The 21,734-nt window shown below is 39.9% G+C and overlaps 3 protein-coding genes across 3 annotated transcripts; 2 read left to right on the top strand and 1 right to left on the bottom strand.

Moving 5' to 3' along the window:
• Positions 1–14,132: 14,132 nt before the first annotated feature.
• Positions 14,133–14,456, top strand: EPUS_03438 (uncharacterized protein; the record flags this gene model as incomplete). Its single annotated transcript, XM_007801996.1, has 1 exon — positions 14,133–14,456. The coding sequence occupies one exon, from the start codon at positions 14,133–14,135 to the stop codon at positions 14,454–14,456; it is 324 nt and encodes a 107-aa protein (XP_007800187.1).
• A 683-nt stretch (positions 14,457–15,139) lies between these two features.
• Positions 15,140–18,907, top strand: EPUS_03437 (uncharacterized protein; the record flags this gene model as incomplete). The annotated part of the gene is made up of 1 exon (XM_007801995.1): positions 15,140–18,907. One exon carries the CDS (start codon positions 15,140–15,142, stop codon positions 18,905–18,907), a length of 3,768 nt encoding a protein of 1,255 aa, XP_007800186.1.
• Positions 18,908–20,129: 1,222 nt separating this feature from the next.
• Positions 20,130–21,047, bottom strand: EPUS_03436 (uncharacterized protein; the record flags this gene model as incomplete). Its single annotated transcript, XM_007801994.1, has 2 exons — positions 20,130–20,653; positions 20,816–21,047. The coding sequence occupies 2 exons, from the start codon at positions 21,045–21,047 to the stop codon at positions 20,130–20,132; spliced, it is 756 nt and encodes a 251-aa protein (XP_007800185.1).
• Between the last annotated feature and the right edge of the window lie 687 nt (positions 21,048–21,734).

Here is a 21,734-nt window from a genome sequence, read left to right as displayed (position 1 = left end):
TTAGGACGCTTGAGAATCTTCGTTATTTATAATAGCAATACCCTAATTAGGTTAGTCTGAAATTTAGCTATATATATATAGTTAAATTTGTTATATAGCTTCTTTATTAGCTTTTTCTTTGCTGCTTACTTCTTAGCCTTAGGCTTGTTACTCTAACTCTTGTAGTTCTGCTAGAATATAAGTTGCTTTTTATAATTATAATCTCTTATAAACTTTACTAATAAATTTCTAGGATTTGGAATGCAGCTATGCAACCTTATTTACTTCTTCTCTAAGATTATAAAGTATATAGCCTTTGTTATATAAAAGATCTGTAATCCTTACTAATGTTTACTAACATGTATAGACAAATAGAGGGCTTAAGAGATAAATTAATAGATCTTATTAGCAAAATCAGAAATAGGAATAGGTTTAGCTAGATCTACTATATTAATTTATAACCTTTTATAAAGTTGTTCTGCTAATTAATAATTTATAACTGTGCTTAATTAATATCCTATATTTAATAGTGCTAATACTATTAATCTTTCTCTCTTCCTCTTAATACTAATATTAATCAGAAATAGAGCCTCAAAATTACCTTTTGCTACTATAACAAGGATCCTTATAGCTTCTTTACTAGTTGCGCTACTAGGCCTGCTCACAACGTCTTAGTAGCGGGCAGCCCTTTTCCTGATTGCTCTTGTGTCTGAGGGCAATCCTTTACGTAGTGTTCTATTTTCTCACAACGGTAGCACCTTATTGTAGACATATTTCGCAGAAGTCGTAGCTTAAGCACTAGCTTCTCCTCCTTTACTGTTGGTTTATTAGCAAACTATCAGGTACTAAGAACTAAAGGCTTCGTTAGCGTGCTAGCACTGGCTGCTAATTTATTTGAGGCAATATGTCAACTGTTTATGTCAGTATATATCAGGTTTATAATTATCTCCTGAATTAACGCATATCTGTAGAAAATAATTACTTACTTCAGATCATCTCGAACCTTGTCTCAAAGGTCCATAATCTGATCCTCTTTTCGGACCTCTGCTTCGCGAGAAAGCCGTTAGAAATCCCCTAAGAATGCAGTGAGGTCCTGCTGCCTTTGCCGTAAGTAATGATACTCCTTATAAGCAGTCTCCTGTTGAAACAGAGAATTGAATCAAGTTAAAAGGTCTACGAATATATCTGAAATCTAGGCCCTCTTGAAGTCCTTAAAATATGACCTAAGCAATTCCTGAGCGTCGCTGTCTGTGCGTGATTATACATAAGCGACCTTGGATAGCTTTGTACCAAGCACTATTAAGGGGCTCGGAGTCGCTTCTAACAAGGCCTGCCTTTGAGGCAGTAACTCTCGTTCTGTTAGAGTCCCTGATAGAGATTCCACTCGAACTTGCGGCTTTATAGTTGCTGTAATCTTGTCGCAGAGGTTCTGGATAATCTCCTCCTTATTACAGAGTCAATCCTTTAGAGCCTTAATCTCAATGCTAGTGCCTTTATCAGGGTGAGTAACGCAGAGATTCTGGATAATCTCCTCTTTGTTGCAGAGTCGATTCTTTAGAGCCTTAAGCTCTATGCTGGTGCCTCCGTCAAGGTCTTGGTATCTTTCTTCCCAAGTTTTCTTCTCTTGGAAGGCTTCTTAATGCTCAGCCTCCTTCTCCAGATAAAGGGCTTTCTCTTCCTTGTAGGCAGCTGCCAATGTCAGTACAAACGCTGCTGCGTATGTCTGATTCTTGTTGACTAGTGCTATAAAGGCTGGAAGAGCTAATAGGTCATCTGTCACTCTCTCTGCGTGCTCAATCAATACGCGCAGGGCGTCTTGATCTGTAGGCGGGGCTTCGTCCAGGCTCCGCCTCCGGTTACTTAAGGAAGGATAGCGAACTTCGCCACTCTCCCTTCTTTCTGTTTGATCACGAATCATCTTGACTCGATAGTTCTCAAACCTTCGTACGGTACAGGGTGTTTGTATCGAACGGGCCTTGCGTTACTCCCGGAGCAACGACTTTCTCACACAGTAAAATAACCCCAGATGGGTTCTCCAATAGCTGTGCTACAGATAAGAGAGTTTTGTATCGTCTCTCAGGATAGCAAGTGAGTGTTGAGCAGAGGGTACTTAGCATTTAAAGAGGAAGGCATTAAATCTGATTACTCTAGTCTTAAGCTGGGTTAGCAGGGCACTATATGCTTTTAGTCAGCTAATATAAAGCCTGCGATTTGTAAGAAAAACGCAGGGGGAGAGCTTAGTGATTCTGCAGGTTTGCACTCTGTTTTCCTAGGACTAGTCCTAGCGCTTCTGGACTCTTTTTTTTATAATTCTTTTAATTATAGAGAACCAAGCCCCTTACTAGACTACTATTTGATAACTATGTGTCTTTACTCAGATTAACAAGGTCTTAGGACAAGTTATAAGCTAATTCAGCTTAAGAAGGAGTATTAAGAATACATGCTAATTAGCAGACTATAGTCTGTACTATTTAGCTGTATATATATAGCCAAATATTGCCTAGTTAGGTTATTTCTAATTAGGTATAGATCTATAGATTATTAATTTATTCTAGTTTTAAGCTATTATAATAAATATAAGCTTAACACTTACTTACTATCCTAAGAGACGATACAAAACTCTCTTATCTATAACATAGCTATTAAAGAACCTATCTAAGGTTATTTAACTATATAAGAAAGTCATTGCTTTAAGAGTAATATAAAGTCTATTTAATACAAATACTCTATACTGTATAAAGGTTTAAGAACTATCAAGTCAAGATGATTTATAATCAAATAAAGAGAAGAAAGAGTAGCGAAGTTTACTATCCTTCCTTAAGCAACTAGAGCAAATTACTACTGCGCAGTCACGCCAAGACCCAAACGCCGAATATACCGTTGCCGAATATACCGCTCTGAATATACCGCTCCGAACGCATTCCGCGGAGAGGATAGCAAATTCATGGTGTTAATTGTTATCCTGCGGTATATTTATATACTGTGGCTCAATATCGCTTCCGGCGTAATAAAGCGATGTCTGAGTCTTCCTCTATCGCTGGCGCCTCTTCCTAGCGTCAGACCTCGCCACCGCCCCTTCCCTGGCATTAGACCTCGCTGCCGCCGCCAATTAGAGCGGTATCCTGTCTGCACCCACGGCTGAGCCCCCTCCTCAATGGTCCTGTGATGGAATCTTGTACAATAGGCGGCTCAGAGCGTTCGATCAACGCCGCAGCAGCGCTAGATCTCGTATATGGGATCTCGGAGCGTGGTATGTAGCGCAGGGTACGAGAGTAGGCAAGGGTGGCTCTGTGGCTTCTGTGGAGCGTTCCTGCGGATCGGTAGTCTGACAACTTCAAACGCTACAGCGCACCTCAATACGATGCATACAGACCTTTCCCGGCAGACCCTATCTTTGAGGTCGTCATCACCCTTGCTGGCGCTGGCGCTAGCGCCCGTACCGGTGCTCGCACAGCAGATAATCTACCAGGACGTTAATATACCACGGCTTTTGTGCGGCTATATAGAGGGTGACTGCGGCAGTAAGGAATGGAATGAGGTAAAACGATAAAAGAGGGAGAGCAGAAGTGGATTTATTTAGTCTAGGTGCTAGTGTGCTGCCTCCTCTAGTTTAGTCCTGCCCGATCAGGGATGGCGCCTTCTCGCCACTTGGCCTGTATAAAGAACCTTGATCCCCTCCATCGTCCTTCCCTTTCTGTCTTCTACTCCTTCCTCTTCTTTCGCTTCCTTCCACGCTGCTCTCCCCTTCTGGCTTGCTGTGCTACCGCTTCTAGGCCTTACAGTGTCATAGCATTACAGCGCTAGGCTATTGACTGGCTTTCTGCCTCTAACTAACCCTCCTTTTCTATCTTTATATCCTTATTGAATGCTTCACTTTCTAGTTAATCTAACTGTTAGCCTGCGCGTCGCTGACCTGTATTAAAACCTAGAAAGCCATAGGACTATATGGTCCCCAATCTCGCCATACAGTAAAGTGGGTGATTGGACCGGCAATATAAATGAATGGCTATCAGGTGTAAGCGCCCAGAGGCCGAAGCTTGGCGCCGAAATTTACGGGAGTTCTCAGATCCCCTTTGTTGAAGTTCTCACTCTGTTGTGTTGTACATACTCCTATCTAGATTTTCTAGTAGCTACCTAATAGGGATTTCCTGTTCCAAGGCACAGAAATCAGGACACGTGATATGTCAGAGTGTCGCTAAGCCGCTTTGGGATTTGGCTGTACATGTACAGCCAAATCCTCTTGGCAGTTGTGGCAGCTCGCCCTGCCCTGCAAGGAGGTTGTTAGCCATACGGCCGTACCAGCGTTAAGCTGTGTTGCTCGACACCCTTCCTCTCCCCCCCTACTTCATTCCCCTGTTTCTCTACCAATACTCACTCAAATTTAGGGAATAATGAGTTCTGAACAGGGAAATAGACGGCGCGTCTGCCGAAAGTCTTATTTGATAGATCCTCCTTCTCTGCGGCCCCACGAACGCTAAAAACGATGCTTGATACGCCACGCCGCGCGCGCCTCCTCGCCGATGCACGCCACACAGCTGGCAAACTACCTCGTACAGAGCTATTTAAGATACATAATATATCTGAAACAACTGGCTATCGAATCATCAAAGAAGGAACTGCGCGCCGCAGCCAGCCGTCAGAAAGTCCACAATCGAGGTCGACAAGTACTTGCTCAATATGAGTGTGAAGCAATTGAGGCAGTAGAAGATGCTAATTTTGGCTTTGCTTCTTCTAGTCATTTCAAGGTGGCAAAGACTATTGGTATAGCTAATGGCTCTGAACGTGCTATTCAAAGAAATATGAAGGAATTTGGCGTAGGGACCTATATCCACCTTTCTGGCGTAAAATGACCCGATTTGCGATTGGTCGATGGCACGGGCGCTAATGAAACCTTAAATTACTGCTGACCAATCAGAAGTCTTGATTTTAACCTTAAATACAAACGAGCTAACCTATCTAGGAAATGACAACACCACAGCCAAAATCAGCATGTATCTATTCTAGATTGTTCAAATGCTTGCCCCAACAGATCGAATTGTAGCAGATTGCTATACCGCACTTGCTGCAGGATTGTATGGTCTTGTGGATACCCTTTCTGGTACTTCTTGAGGCGTTCGGAGCGTTTGCAGACAGCTCCTGAAGCGCTTTGCGCGGCTTGCCTAGTTTTCTGCTTGGATTGCATACCTGGCACTGGCGGTAATTGTCTAATTTCTCCCAGGAGTGCCCCTTGTAAGCTGATTTGCGCACTGATTTCGCACGTAAATCGCAGCTCTTTGTAGGAGGCTGTGGACAGCGTTGCCGTAGAATAGCGCCTGGTTCGCGGAGCAGATTTGTAGTAATTTCTTCTTGAAATTCTGCGTGAGAGAGTATCTTGCCCTTCTTGCCTAGCTTATATAGGATATAAGCGTTTGTAGTAGCTGCATCAATAAGTAGATAGAATAGAGGTAGCTAATTACGTCTGTGGTAGTGTTGACTCGTTATATATGAGCTATTTTGTCTTACATGGTTATCAGAGCCGCCTATCTCTTTATTATAATACTCAAGAGTATATAGCTTTCATAAGTAGCAACTTTATTCGTTCTTAGAAGTTGTAGAAGGTACAAAGGGCATAGGGAGCGTTGAATTTGCAAAGGGTGTAAAAGACACAGGGAGTATAAATTTTGTAGTATTTCTTAAATTTATAATATTTATAGTTTTTATATCTTTAGCAAATTATAGAGAGGCATTAAGGCGCTTAATTCTATTAAAATAAGTATATTCTTTTATAATAAGATTATAAATAGTAATTATTATAACTTTTAAAGCGCTAAATTATAAAATACTATATAATTTATGTTACTAATAATATAATTAAATTATTCTTTATAGTTATTTTATTTTATAATTATATCTTAAAGATATATTAGCTCTTTTAGTATACTAGATTCTGCTTTAACTATATTATTAGTCTTTATTCTGAGTTTGTAAAGCCTTTAATAGAGCTTATAAGTAGTAAAGAAGTTATCAAGATATAAAATATAAAAAGGCCTAGGCTATAAAAAATGATTTAAAAGTAACTTTATAAGATCTAATATAACTGCCTTACTTTAAGAAAACTTTAGATATTATCTTAATTTAGCGACTTTTATTATAGTATTACTGAATTTGAAATTAACTATATTATAATAAATAGAGTATCTCCTCTGTTATAACGCAGAAAATATACAGGACTAGCCACGCACTTAGATAGTAGCGCTAATAGTGTATTTACAATAGTACGTAGAACTCTTGCTGTTAAGCTATTATGCTACTAATAGAGGCATCTGTATAGCACATAGCTCCCTATACAAGTATTATGAAACAGAAGATTAATACGACCCCTTTAAGGAAGTATAATCTCCTCTAAAGGGAAGCTATTGCTTCTGGCCTTATAGATACTTTGTTAGATCCTTTGTGCAGATTAACTAGTAGTACTCTTTATATTCAATAAAGGAGTATATAGAGTAGAGCGCTAGCCGTAATATAGATAGACTCCTTAGCTTATGTTTAGCAATCTATAGACTATTAACATGTTCTAGTTTTAAGCTATTATAATAAATATAAGCTTAACACTTACTTACTATCCTAAGAGACGATACAAAACTCTCTTATCTATAACATAGCTATTAAAGAACCTATCTAAGGTTATTTAACTATATAAGAAAGTCATTGCTTTAAGAGTAATATAAAGTCTATTTAATACAAATACTCTATACTGTATAAAGGTTTAAGAACTATCAAGTCAAGATGATTTATAATCAAATAAAGAGAAGAAAGAGTAGCGAAGTTTACTATCCTTCCTTAAGCAACTAGAGGCGGAGCTTAGATGAAGCCCCTCTTACAGATTAAGATGCCCTGTGCATATTAATCAAGTATATAAAAAGAGCGACAAATAATTCATTAGCTCTTCTAGTCTTTATAGCACTAGTTAATAAGAATCAGATACATATAGTAGCGTTTATACTAATATTAGTAGCTGCCTATAAAGAAGAAAAAACCCTTTGTCTAAAGAAGGAGGTTAAGCATTAAGAAGCCTTTTAAGAGAAGAAAACTTGAGAAGAAAGATACTAAGACCTTGACAAAGGCACTAGCATTAAGATTAAGGCTCTAAAGGATTAACTCTGTAATAAGGAAGAGATTATTCAGAACCTTTGCGACAAGGTTATAGTAATACTAAAGCTGTAAGTCCGGGTAAAGTCTTCTTTAGAAACTCTAACAGAACGAGAATTATCACCTTAAAGATAAGTCTTGTTAGAAGCAACTCTAAGCCCTTTAATAGTACTTAGCCTAAAAACTAAGAAGCTGCCTTACCTAGAGGTCTTTAAGGATAAATCTTCTTAGAAGTTTCACTCTTAATTATTAGCTATAAAGATAAAGTTTATAATTAATATAGCACTCTTTCTAATAAAGCTATTTAAGATTACCTATATATAATTATGCATAGGCAGTAACGCTTAAGAATTGCTTAAGTTATATTTTAAAGACTTTAAGAGAGTCTAGATTTCAGATATATTTATAAATCTTTTAATTTAATTTAATTCTCTATTTTAATAAGAGACTACTTATAAAGAGTATTACTACTTATAGTAAAGATAACAAGACCTTACTATATTCTTAAGGGATTTCTGACAGCTTTTTTATAAAGTAAAGGTCTAAGAAAAGAATTAGATTATAGACCTTTAAAACAAGATTTAAGATAATCTAAAGCAAGTAATTATTCTCTATAGATATATATTAATTTAGGAAATAATTATAGACCTGATATATACTAATATAAATAGTTAATATATTGCCTTAAATAAACTAGCAGTTAGCACTAGCACGCTAGCGAAACCTTTAATTTCTAATATTTATTAATCTATTAATAAATAAATAATAAAGGAAAAGAGGCTAATAACTAAGTTATAACTTCTAAGAGATATATTTATAATAAGGTACTACTATTATAAGAAACTAGGACATTATATAAAGGATTACCTTTAGACATAAAAGTAATCAGAAAAAGAGCTACCTACTACTAAGATGTTATAAGCAGGCCTAGTAACGTAATTAGTAAAGAAGCTATAAGAATTCTTATTATAATAGTAAAGAGTGATTTTAAGACTTTATTTCTAGTTAATATTAGTATTAAAAGGGAAAGAAAAAGATTAATAATATTAGCATTATTAGATACAGGATATTAGTTAAGTGTAGTTATAAATTATTAATTAGCAAAACAACTTTATAAAAGATTACAAATTAATATAATAGACCTAGCTAAACTTATTTCTATTTCTAATTTTGCTAATAAGATTTATTAATTTATCTCTTAAGCTCTTTATTTGCCTATATATATTAATAAATATTAATAGGGATTATAGATCTTCTATATAATAAAGACTACGTACCTTATAATCTTAAGAAAGAAGTAAATAAGACTATATAATTATATTCTAGATTTTAGGGATTTGTTAATAAAGTTTGTAAGGGATTATAATTATAAAGAGTAACTTATATTTTAGCAGAACTATAAAAGTTAAAGTAACAAGCCTAAAGCTAAGGAGTAAGTAGTAAAAAAAGAACTAATAAAGAAGTTATATAATAAATTTAACTATATATATATAGCTAAATTCTAGACTAACCTGATTAGGACATTACTACTATAGGTAATAAAGATTCTTAAGTATTCTAAGATAGCTCTAGCCGTTTTGTGACCTTTATATCTTATTAAGGTAAAAAGACTTTAGGTAATAAGGCAATCACAACTATTACTTATAAAAGGAAGATTAAAGAGGTTAGGGCAGCTTAGTATAGTACTACGCCTCCTAGTATTATAGAATTTATATAATTATTAATTACCCTTAATACAGAAATATTCGCTATTATAATAAAGGATATATAAATAAATATATTAAAAAATAGATCTAGTTAGAACTAGACCTAAAGAAGGTTCTTTTAATAGAATTTTGAGAATTTATAGATGTCTTCTTAAAAAAGACTTTTAATACTCTTTTAAAGCATAAAAAGAAGTATAATTATAAGATCAAACTAGAAGTAAGTACTAAGTTGCTATAGACGCAGCTCTTACATAAGATAAGCCTAGAGAAGCTTAAGATAATTAAGAAATATATTAAGAAGTATCTTAAAAAGGGGTTTATTAAACTAAGTACTGCCTTATTTATATTGCTAATTCTTCTAATATAGAAACTTTAAGAAGGACTCTGTTTCTATATTAATTTTAAGGATCTAAACACTATTATAAAAAAGAATAGCTATACTATCTCTTAGATTGACAAGACTATAAGTCTTCTTAGAAAAGCTATAATCTTCTTTAAGCTAGATATTTAATAGATATATTACTAGATTTGTTTAGTAACTAAGAAGGACTATAAACTTATTATATTTAACACTATATATAGTAACTACTAATATAAGGTATTACTATTTAGATTAATCTTTGTATTAATAACATTTTAATACTTTATAAATAAGAAATTTAACCTAAAGATCTTAGTAATATAAGTGTTACTAAAGGAGAAAGATTTACTACTCTAAAAGAAGGTAAAGAAAGAGAATTAGGTTAATAAGATATTTAACGTGAAAGAACTTAAAAAAGAAAATATTTAGGTACAATATTTAAAATTATAAAGATAAGAAAGGAGTATTATAATATAAAGAAAAACTGACAGTATTAATAGCAATAGTAATAGATGTGATTTAAGAGATCTATAAGAGTAAGGAGACTAGGTACTCAAGCTATATAAAGACAAGGAAGGCTATTACAAATAGTAAGTACTATATCTTAAATAGATACACGTTAGTCAGGAGATTCTTACAGAATTGTTATGTTTATAAAAGGACTAAACTTATATATTAGCTTTTTGTAAGCTTATTATAATCTCTTTTAATTCCTAAGCGCCTTTAATAAGATATTTTAATAGATTTTATTATAGAATTATTAATATTAGAAGACTATAACACTATTCTAATAATTATTAATTAGTTAAGTAAGAAACGCTACTATATCCCTTATATAATTATAAAAGAGGGTATAACTTTAGAAGAGATAACTAAGATACTATATAAAAATATATAAAAGCTTTATAGGCTTCCTTAGATAATTATATTTAACTAAGAGCCTTAGTTTACTAGTAAAATATAAAAATAATAGTATTAAATCTTAAGAGTTAAAGTAAAGCTATTTATAGCTTATTATCTATAGATAAATAGCTAAATAGAAGTCTCTAATATAAAGATAAAATAATACTTAAGAGCTTATATAAATTTTATATAAAATAATTAGAATAACTTTTTCTTAAGCACTAAATTTATTATAAATATAGTAGTATCTAAGTCTATATAATTATTACTATTTATAAATATATATAGATATTAGCTAAGGATAAATTTTAATAAACTTAAGTTTATAAAGATAGCAAAGAAATGTATAGCCCTAGAAAAGGCTAAGAACCTAGCAAAGCTAATAGAAAAGATTTAAAAGTAAGTATAAGGGTACTTAAAGATTATGTAAGAGTAATAGCAAGAGCAGGCGAACAAGCACTACTAGGAAATTAATTTTAAAGAAGGAGACAAGGTCTAGTTATTAATAAAGAATATTAATATAACAAGACCTTATAAGAAGCTAGATTCGAAATAGATTAGACTATTCCCTGTTATAAAGAGACTTAGGTAGAGCTTCTGTCTGAAGCTGCCTTTATTAATACAAATTTATAATATATCTTATATATTACTGCTTACTAAAGACTCTGCTGACTCCTTATCAGGCCAGGAATATTTATAGCCTTTACTAGTAGAAACAAAAGGAGAGGAGGCATAAGAGATTAAGGACATAGTTGACGTTAAGCAAGTAGGCAAGGCCTTAAAGATGCGAGCTAAGTAGGTAGGTTGGCTAGAGGACCTGACCTATTACCTTATCACGAACTTTAAAGACTCTACCCCTCTCTGAAAAATCGATTGCTCTTAATTAAGAGCACGAGAAAGTAAGCTCACTCCTCCTAAATTCTATTGCTAAGCCTAGCAACTTCCTTATTAGGTTAGTCTGAAATTTGGCTATATATATATAGCCAAATTTCAGACTAACCTAATAAGGAAGTTGCTAGGCTTAGCAATAGAATTTAGGAGGAGTGAGCTTACTTTCTCGTGCTCTTAATTAAGAGCAATCGATTTTTCAGAGAGGGGAGTAGTGTAATAAATAGAGTATCTCCTTTGCTATAGCGCAGGAAATACATAAGACCAGTCACGCACTCAGATAGCAGCGCTGATGATGTATCTATAACGGCACACAGAACTCTTGCTGTCAAGCTACTATGCCGCTGATAAAGGTATCCGTACGGCACGTGGCTCCCTGTACGAGTATTATAGAACAGGAGATTAATACGACCCCTTTAGAGAAGTACAATCTCCTCTAGAGGGAAGCTACCGCTTCTGGCCCTGCAGATACTCTGTCGGATCCTCTGCGTAAGTTAACTAGTAGTACCCCTTGTGTTCGATGGAGGAGTATATAGAGTAGAGCGCTAGCTGCAATGTAGATAGACTCCTCAGCTTACGTTTTAGTAATCTATAGACTATTGACTTGTTCTAGTTTCGAGCCATTATATATATAGCTATTAAAATAGCAGAGACTATAAATTTTGTATTCCTTATTAGTAGCTTTTAAATTTATCTAAATAATATGCTTTAAATACCTTTCAAATTTAACTAATTACTTATTAATTAAGAGATTTTGTAACAATTTATATATATTTAAAGTTATAGCTTTATAAAAATAAGTGGCTAAAGACTTAATCTTTTTATATTATTAATTATTAAAGAGAGATCCTAGTCTATTAAGCTTAAGATATCTTGAAATCTGTTAAAATCTATATAAAGAGATGTATTAAGTAATTAATTAATAAGGATAATTCTCTTTTTAATTCTAATAATAAGATAAATCTCTGCTACCTAGTTATATACTAATAAAGATTATAGCACTAATATAGCCTTTAATATGTATAATAATTATATCTCTTTATTCGGGTTAATTTTTATTAAATTCTTATAATATCTCTTTAAATATATATTTATTTATATATTTAGAAATCTTCTAAAATAGCTCTTATAAAATAAATTAATAGAATAGATTAATTAGCTTATATTTATAATTTTAAAGTAATAAGCGCCCTAATACGTATAGGGTTAGAACGTTTAGTTTCTTAAGGTAAGGTCGACGAGAGCTAATATACTCTGCAAGAATTTTCAACTTTTCTAGCTTCGTTTAAGCTGATTCAAATTGTCTTTGCCATTCTTCTTTCTCTTTTTTGTCCTGTGGCGTTGTATCAACTTGCTGAGAGCTGTTTTAGCTGTTTAAGGAGCGTCGCAATTTTGAGACAGATACTCGTTTTCCGCTCGGTAAGGAAGAATCCAAGGGTGCCGGTTTTGGTACGCTTACAGATGGTGTGGCAGGTCGGAAGGAAAGTACTTCGAACAGTGAACTTTGAGTTTGATTTTCTTGCGCTTTTCGGCTTTGAATTCGAGCTCTCTTTGGTCGAGGGAGGTCCTTAGCTGATGGAGCAGCTTCTATACTATCTAGAGGCCCTGAAATCTCCTCTTGGTGGTGCTTTTGAGTCATTTGATACTGCGTATCTCTTGTATTCCTACGGAGCTGTCATCGCTACTGCAAAAATTTAAGGTTTAAGGTTACAGGCGCTAGATGGCGCTAACGGCAAATTCCGACCAATCGCAAATCGGGTCATTTTACGCCAGAAAGGTGGATAGCCGCGCAGAAAAAAATGCTCTTACAAACGCATATTGATGCTCGAATTATATAGGGATTTGAGCGTTGATATTAGTAATTAGATCAATTCAAGAAGTATCAATAGTATGATGAGTCTCATTTTGCTACTTGCTTACAACGACAGGCTCGAATTCATCGATGGCTGCGAACGTGTAATTCAACAGAATATGAAGGATTTTGGTGTAAAGACCTATATAGCTGCGCAGAAAAAAATGCTCTTATAATTATATATTGACGCCTGAATTATATAGGGATTTGAGCGTCAATATTAGTAATTAGATCAGTTTCTGAAGTATAGATGGTGCGATGAGTCTCATTTTGCTACTTGCTTACAAAGACAGGCTCGAATTCATCGTCGACCAGGGCTTGAAGCACGAAATGCCTTATCAAAGACTCAGTTTAAGCTCAAGCGTCAAAATCAGTCAGTCCATGTGTACGCAGTTATTGGATGGAATTTCAAGGGTCAGCTTCACTTTTACACAGGCTCTGGAGTAGGAGGGCGTCTTATTCAGAGCGATTATATGGCTATTTTGAAAGAAATCGTCGCTCCTGATTAGGATAAAGATTACGTACTAATCAAAGATAATGACGGGCCTCATGGTACCAAGGGCAAGGGTCCTAACAAGGTTAAAGCACTCAAGGACCTTCTAGGGATCAAATGGGAGATAAACCTTGCTAATTCGCCTGATCTCAACCCTATTGAGACAATCTGGAGAATAATAAAGCAGCGCTTGAAGTCCAGGGGGGTCATCTTCGAAGAAGCTGTTTTGCGCAGGGCTATCCAGGAGGAGTGGGATAAAATAACTCTGGATGAGATTAATAGGGCTATCTCAACAATGCCAGATAGAGTAGCTGCCCTAAATGAGCGAAATGGGCGTCCTATCCCCTATTAAAGGGGCGTGTAGCATAGCAGAAATCTGAGAAGTCTCATAAATTTCTGCGCCAAGCTTCGGGCCCCTCTTCGCGCCACTTAGGTGTGATGGATCACTTCAGGGACAATTGAAGTTGCTTAGGCTTCAATCAGGCACGCGCACGCTGAATCACGTGCAAGTTCGCTCAGCCACGGCTTAATCTTGGGATGTCTCTTGATGTATCTCTACTACCCCGAGACACTTCAGAAGAACGCTCGAACAGATTGATGAGCTATTTGGGGACTAAAGAGTGCCTCATGCTTTGAGGCCTAAGTCGACTGAAGGAACACGATCGTTAGATAGAGCCGCTGCGGGAGTAGGTAAACGTCGACTAGAGCCGCCGATACTCAGGCCCAGGCCACATCCAACAGTGTCATCGACCCCGCTCTCTCTAACATACCCCCCTTCCTCCTCACCCGGTGGTAGCGACGCAGCCGCAGCCGCAGCCGCTAATGCAGCGCTCAAATCCCCCGCTAGCACCAACAGAGGCGAGGTGTCGGAGAAGGACTCGGGCGGGGGAGAGGCTCTGGGTGGAGAACATGCGGTTGGTGGAATTCTTGAGGGATTACGTCAAGAAGAGACTAGAGGACGGCGACTTCGTTGATGAGCAGGGCGGTCAGTCGGCGGAGGAGCAATTGAGGGAGCATGCTTCCAAGCAGAATGACGATGTCGAGATGGAGGAGGGCGATGAGGGTAAAGGAGGGGAGAAAGATGGTAAAGTCTTGTATCCGAACTTGAAAGGCATGGATAGGACTTATGCTGTTGAGAGTGAATGACGGTGCATGTGCAGGAAAGTTGATGTGTTATGTGCTGATGTGATGTAGTGTTCAGGCGTTCAGGGGGGAGAAGGAGACAGATGTCGAGCACTACCATGGCAGTATTCAAATTCTTTAGGCAGGATTTACCACATTCGGGATCAGAATTTTTCTACTCGCAGCTTGAGGGAAGGGAGCAGATCCTCTAGCACGTCTCCTGCCTCTAGATTAATGCTGAAGCCTTGCTGCTCTCTATGGGGGGAGCAGACTGAGCATAATGTACTCCGTACAGCTAGAGTATAGCTAGGCATGCCGGCTCACGGAATAAGATTCTAGCGCTAGCGACGTTTTTAAAAATTGCTTCAGCCTCGGCCGGAGGGCGGTTGCAATCAAAACGTGACTGTGACAGCTAACCTGTTTTGGCACCATACTGCAAAGTTTAAAAGCTGTACAAGGCGCATGCGCTCCCGTCCCAAGATGATGTTCTGGTAGTGGAACATGACGGACAGAAGATGCGAGTTCTGTCTGGTATTAAAGACCCCACCGTCCCCAGTGAAATCCCTTGGCGCTGAGGCATGACCATTCTCAATCTGTCGTACGGAGTTCCCTAAGCACAAGCTGCAGAGAAGTGACGAGCGATAAGGTGATGACTGTTCATAGCGGAGAGCAGGATCCCTTCTCTCATGTTCGATGAGGGAGCGACCATGTCACCAATCCAATGTCATCGTCCTGCCGACCGCAACGCCTTCGAGATTGCGATCCTCTGCGCCCTATCGATCGAGTCTGATGCTGTCGAGGCCTTGTTTGATGATTTCTGGGAAGAAGATGAAGTACAATATGGTAAAGCCCCTGGTGATCCTAATTCCTACACCTTGGGTCGGATTGGGCTGCATAATGTCGTTCTGGCATATATGCCCGCGATGGGCAAAGCAGCCAGTGCCGGTGTGGCTGCATACTTCCGTACCAGCTTTCCAAATGTCCGTCTTGGGCTAGTAGTTGGCGTGTGTGGAGGTGTACCTTATCCACCGGGGTTCGGTGAGATCTTTCTTGGTGATGTTATCATCAGCACTGGGGTGATCCAATTCGACCTTGGTCGTCAATATTCCAACAGAGTGGTTCGAAAAGATACGCTGCAAGACTCCCTTGGGAGACCCAACCACGAGATTCGAGCTTTTTTGAACAAGCTGCAAGGTTGGCGGGCACGTTCGGAGCTGCGACGGCATGTGATCGAGTATGTGGCTGAATTGTGCAGCAAAGAAGGCTTTGACGCCCCGGCATGTCCTCAGACTGGCGAAGACAAATTATATCATGCCAATTACCGTCATAAACATCAGGATGCTGGCATTTGCGATATATGTGCTCAATGCGTGAAACCAGAGGATCCTGTTTGTGATGTCGCATTGGAGTCAACCTGTGCTAAGCTTGGTTGTGACGATCTTCATCTCGTGCCTCGGAAGAGAGCATCTCGACGTGACCCCTCCATCCGCTTCGGATTGATGGCATCGGGTGACGTTGTGATGAAATCTGGTCTAAATCGTGATCACCTCGCAGCTGAAGAGAAAGTGATCGGCTTTGAAATGGAAGGTGCGGGTGTGTGGGAAACTTTCCCAACAGTCGTGATCAAAGGTGTTTGCGATTACAGCGATAGTCACAAGAGCAAGAAATGGCAGAACTACGTGGCACTGATTGCGGCAGCTTGTGCAAAGGGCTTTTTGCGACAGTGGCGAGGCATTGACAACCCAAAAGTTGTCTTACCGCTCGCAAGCAGCGTTGGATCAACCCCGACGGACAGTAGCCCACCGACCAAGACTAGGAACATAGTATCGGATAGGGCGCTGAAAAATGGCAGCATGTTCGAGACTGAGGAAGAGCCAGGGCCCGAGGAGACTTCCCACAAGACACGTTCGCCAGCAACTCCACAGGCCTTTCACCCATCTATATCGAGGAAAGTCGAGAGGATGATTCTGCAGGAGATTTCCTTCAGAGGAATGTTTGATCGCGAGCAAAGCATAAAAGAAAACTACCCACAGACCTTCAAATGGATCTTTGACGATTCTTTGTCAAAAGACAAGGGATGGCATGGTTTCACCAGCTGGCTGTGCAGCGGTTCTGGATGTTACTGGTGCAGTGGAAAACCAGCATCCGGAAAGTCGACACTAATGAAGTACCTCATGCAACAAAATGAGACGAAAATATCACTCCAGAAATGGGCTGGCCGGGACAAACTCCACTTTGCCGGCTTTTTCTTCTGGCATCTTGGGACCGGGCTCCAAAAGAGCCAGACAGGACTTCTTAGATCACTGCTGTACTCGGTTCTTGATGCACGGAGGGAGTTCATTGGACTGATCTTCTCTGAATACTTCAACGAGTTAGCAGAATATGAAACCTTTGTCATCAAGAAACAACAGGCCCGCGAAGCTAGGACAAGATTTAATGAACCCGAACCGCATTTCCCAAGCAAATTGTCCGACCAAGAATACAGGATTGCTTTCCGCAAATTAGTTGACAACATGCCGGAAGATTACAAGATCTGTTTTTTCATCGACGGTATTGACGAATATGATGGCGATCATTATGAAATCTCGGAACTCTTGAGGAGTGCCTGTGGACCTCGCGTGAAGATGCTCGTTTCCAGTCGTCCAGTACCTGCTTGTGCCCAAGTCTTCAAAGGCTCTCCGAGTCTAAAACTCCAAGACCTTACACGGCCAGACATCAAGCTATATATCGATGGCCAGCTCCGGAAACACTCGAGAATGCAATACCTTCTCGAAGCTGAAAGTGCCAGAGCTAACAAACTAATTACTGAAATACTTGATCGAGCAGCCGGTGTGTTTCTATGGGTTTTTTTGGTTGTGAACAACCTCATGCACGGTCTCAACAATTTTGACACGATTAATGACTTGGAAAAAAGATTGGATTATTTCCCCACGGAGCTCGATAACCTCTATCAACACATGATGGAGCAAATGGAACCACTCTACCGTCGGAAAGCATCCGAATACCTTCAAATAGTTCTTCACAGTTTGGACACTGGAACAGAGCTCACCTTGCTTAAAATGTCTTTTGCAGAAGACGAGGATCCAACAGCTGTTTTGAGCCAAGGTTGGGAACCTCCCAACTCCCAACATTTGCAACTGAGAAAGGAAGCTACGGGGGCGCGTATCACAAGCCGTTGTTGTGGTCTGCTAGAGCTTTCGCGGGACGATATATCTCATCCGATCCTGGGACCGGGACCCTATGTTAACTTTCTTCACAAATCCGTCGCTGACTATCTAAGGCAACCAGGAGTATGGAGTTATATCACTGGGTTGACCTCCACATCACCCTTCGCTGCGTCAATCGCATTGCTCAGCTCGACTCTACAGTTGGCAAAAATATACGAATGTAATATCATCTCCAACGAAATTTGTAGGTCTGAGACTATCCGGGTGATTGTTCGTCAGGCTGAACATGCAGAAAGTGCTGGCATCGACGTAATGCCATACCTGGAAGAACTAACACGATACTTGTCTTCATTTGATCGTGACCATGACATATCTACGTGCCTTCCGTCCCCGTTGCCTAATAGGAGCTGGGATTCATCATCAGGAGAATGGAGTGTTCTTCTCATCCCTGTTTGGTATGGGTTCGTTAGCTGCGTCACCAAGATTCTAGCGCAGAGACCCTTTGCTTGGGTTGATGCGGAATATCCCGATTACCTTGGAGCAGTATCAAGCAGACAGCGTCTATATTGGTGCGCGAGGTTTGGGAGACTTCATGCAATGTGTAAAACAATTGAAGCCCTCCTTCATTACGGTGCCAACCCCAACACCCAAATTTCCGACACCACTGCTTGGGGTATGCTATTAGTGGAGATCGTCGAGTGTAAATCGTTCACAACGGCCAATAAGCAGGAGGATTGGACCCTTTTGGAAGTATACTTCCAGCTCATAGTTCTCTTCTTGAAAGCTGGTGCAGATCCACATTTAATCATCGATAGCCCAGTCTGCAAGAAAGACAAGGACCAAGCAAGCAAGACCACGATCACAATCATAAAGGAATGGTCAGTACCAGCCTGGATCCAGGACGTAGAGACTTCCTTCCTAAGCAACCCGACCATACCCCAGTGGACAAAGGACAAGGTGACTGCCTCTGCCGCTGAAGCAAACTCTATCCTGAAAGATCTTAGCATACTGCCATGGAGGAAAATATCAACGCCTATTTCGACCTCGTTCTCCAAGGTCATGAGCAGTGAATCTCAACTGATGACATCCCGGAAGCGAACACAAAGCATCTTTTCACGATTGACCCGGAATCTGACTCCGAAAGACAGACATAAACCGTCTTCCGAAATTACACTAGAGCCGAAAAGTCTGAAGAATGCAGCTGAAGATTCTGGAGATTGGCTGGGGTCCCCCCCGCTCAGTAATGCTCGTCGTGTCACTCTTCCATGGGCGCAGGAACACCGCGCGTGGCAACTCGGTCTTATGTGAAAGCAGAAAGTGGATGGAATAAACACTGACGATATACTTCAGTTCATGAGAAAGCCTAATGAGGAGATTGCTACATGACAATGAATGATGATCCTAAAATACTAGTCTCCGTATGTTTGATCCGTATTTGCTGTTACCTCCGCAGTACACTCAGTCGTGTTTTTACCCGCAGTTAAATAACGTGCCACAGAAGTTTGAACTTTTGCAAGACTTTCCTCCAGCAATTGATCAATAGGTTGAGATTCAGGGCGTCGGGTATTGAAGAGTCGTTCCAAAGAAACGAGGTTCTTGAGATAGTCATCCATAACTAATTTGACTAAGAAGGGAGGACGAAGTAAACTAGAGACTAGGTGAGAGGAAAAGCAGTCGTGCATAGTCAGGAAGGGTAGTCCATTTTCAGACCCTTGAGAGTCAGCATGATGTGGCTCACAGGGATTATGCGAAAACCCAACAAAAGTTGTGGAATCAGTGGTTTGGAAAAATGCTGGAAAATGAAAAAATATACAAATGAAATTTAAACCAAGGTGAAAGTTACCGGCGGTGCAAAGGCTCTAATCGCTTCTAAGTTGTCGGTAGTCTTGATCGATCTCGCACTATATAGTCCCCACCACTGGTGACAATGCCCCACGAAAAGGGCGGTATCTGCCGCCGAAAACGACGGGAGTCGTCACCCAGCATTAATACCAAACTTAGTTAGACGTATCATTCTCTCCTTACTCAGTTACTTTTTTGTCTTAGAATCCTTCTAATGACAAAACCTGATCATACAACGAAGGCTGAAATCAGGCACCCTCTGAGCAGCTCTAAGCTTACCCTGAGCTAACTCGAGTTAGCGTGATTATTCCTGAGGCAGAGTCTCTCGAGCAGAAATGCGCCAAGAAGAGTGGCTGGAAGGGGGCCGCCCGGAGGCAAACTCATAACCCGTCAGTGTCCACATGGAGTGTCTAGGTACTGAGCCAACCACTTCATCACCTAACAATTTAACTACGGGTAACTTTGACAATATCTTTTCATGTTTGAAAAATCCCACTTCAACGGGAGCCCAATCCACAGAGGCCGCTGCTTTTAATGTAAAGATGGGATTACAGTACCGGCATGGAAATGTTAATGATGGACCGTTGTAACTTTTATTATATAGGAGAATGACATCAAGCCTCGTATCAGTCGAGAAAGCAGGCACAGTAATAGCACGATATTAACCCACTCTCCTAGCGTATCTGCCCTACTTCCTCGCAATAGTTAGATTGACTAACTCCTCCCTCAGCAAATGGCCCCCTTCATTTCTATACTCCTTCACCACCTCCTGATGGAAAGGCTCCCTCATATCCTCCAATTTTCCTCCGCACTCCTCCACCAATGATTCATGCCACCTTCCCTCAACCGGATTTCCCCCATCGAAAAACCAGGTCGTCATCTCCTCCGGACTGCTCCATCGCCAGTGCGTCATCTCCTGCTTCGTCTGCACATCCTTGAACCCAGCCTTCACGAGGTTTTCTTTGATCTGCTCGGGAGTCGACCATCTCGGGCTCGTGACCATAGGTGCTTTGTAATCCGGATACACTGTCTGGCAGGCTTTAGTCCACGGAGTCCCAATGCTCGGATGGTAAGGGTCGGCCCAGGTATTCATGGCCAAGACACCGCCGGGTGCCATGACGCGGTGGAGTTCTTGGATGCAGGCAGTGGCGTTGTGGGCAAGGTCGATGAATGTGCAGGCAAAGGCGTGGGTGATGCTATCAGAGGAGACGTCTTAAGTCGCGTTAGTGTTAGCGTTGAGCCTGTTTAGACAATGGAAGTAAGTGTAGTAGGCTTGAGGGTGCTGGAACAGGTTATACATTGCAGGGGTAAATAGTGGTCTGGGCGCAGTGCACGTTATGAGGAAATTATAAGAAATAGGTGTACCAGTCATACTGCCGCCATCCAAGAGTCTTGTCGTCACATTCTTGAAATCGTGTTTTTTCGCCTTGCGATTGTAAGCTTTGAGCATACCGGCGGAAGAGTCGATTGCTAGAACGGAAATGTCCGGGAAAGATTTCTTGACTTCGGCGGTCACGGTGCCGATGCCACAGGCGTCGTCAAGGACTGCAGAAGAGGAATCTGGGGGTAAGGTTTGCGTCGCCTGCGTGGTTTTGGCGGTTAGCATCTTTGAACTGTAGGAATAGATCAAATTCATAAATTCACACTCGTTAAAGTGGAGAAAGTAGTGTCTAGGGAAAGGATTCCTTGCGGTTTGCCTGCCGAATGTAAAATAAAATCCGGGACACAAGAAAGCACACACCCATTTGACCAGCTCCACGATGACAGGGTGCACAGTACGTTCAACGTGATGGTGATGTTCAGAGGTGGTAGACCAGTGATCTGGATGGTGTTTGATTTGGGATTCTGTCTGGGTAGTCATGATTATATCTTGGATATTGAAGCTGATAAGATGTTGAACAAGAAAATTGAATTTCACAAATACTAGAAATTGTATACTTGTCAGCTGCAGTCCAGATAACAATTGGGGATTACCTGCTTTCTATACACTTTACATTCTCCTGTGAAGGTGACGTCTTGAGTTACGTAATAGGAGTGTCATGGTGCATACAGTCGTATGAAGCGAAGTCGGTGTAACCCACAGGGTGCAACTCGAATGATTCTATTGTGGTTGTAGATATAGAAACTAGCTAATACAGGAAGTTGGAGATAAGCTCCTGTTAGAATACAAGTCCCTGTGCGCCAAAGAGACCTATCCTGAACAGGATTAGAGCACATTAATTAGCAGTGTCACGTGTCACGTTGGAAGCAGGCGACGAGTGCGCGAGATCTTCAGCCCATGTTGAGTGCTATC

Source organism: Endocarpon pusillum, assembly GCF_000464535.1.
Source record: "Endocarpon pusillum Z07020 unplaced genomic scaffold scaffold1403, whole genome shotgun sequence".
Lineage (NCBI taxonomy): Eukaryota > Fungi > Ascomycota > Eurotiomycetes > Verrucariales > Verrucariaceae > Endocarpon > Endocarpon pusillum.
Note: the sequence above shows the minus strand (reverse complement) of the source record. Positions and strands in the feature narration are given on the sequence as shown.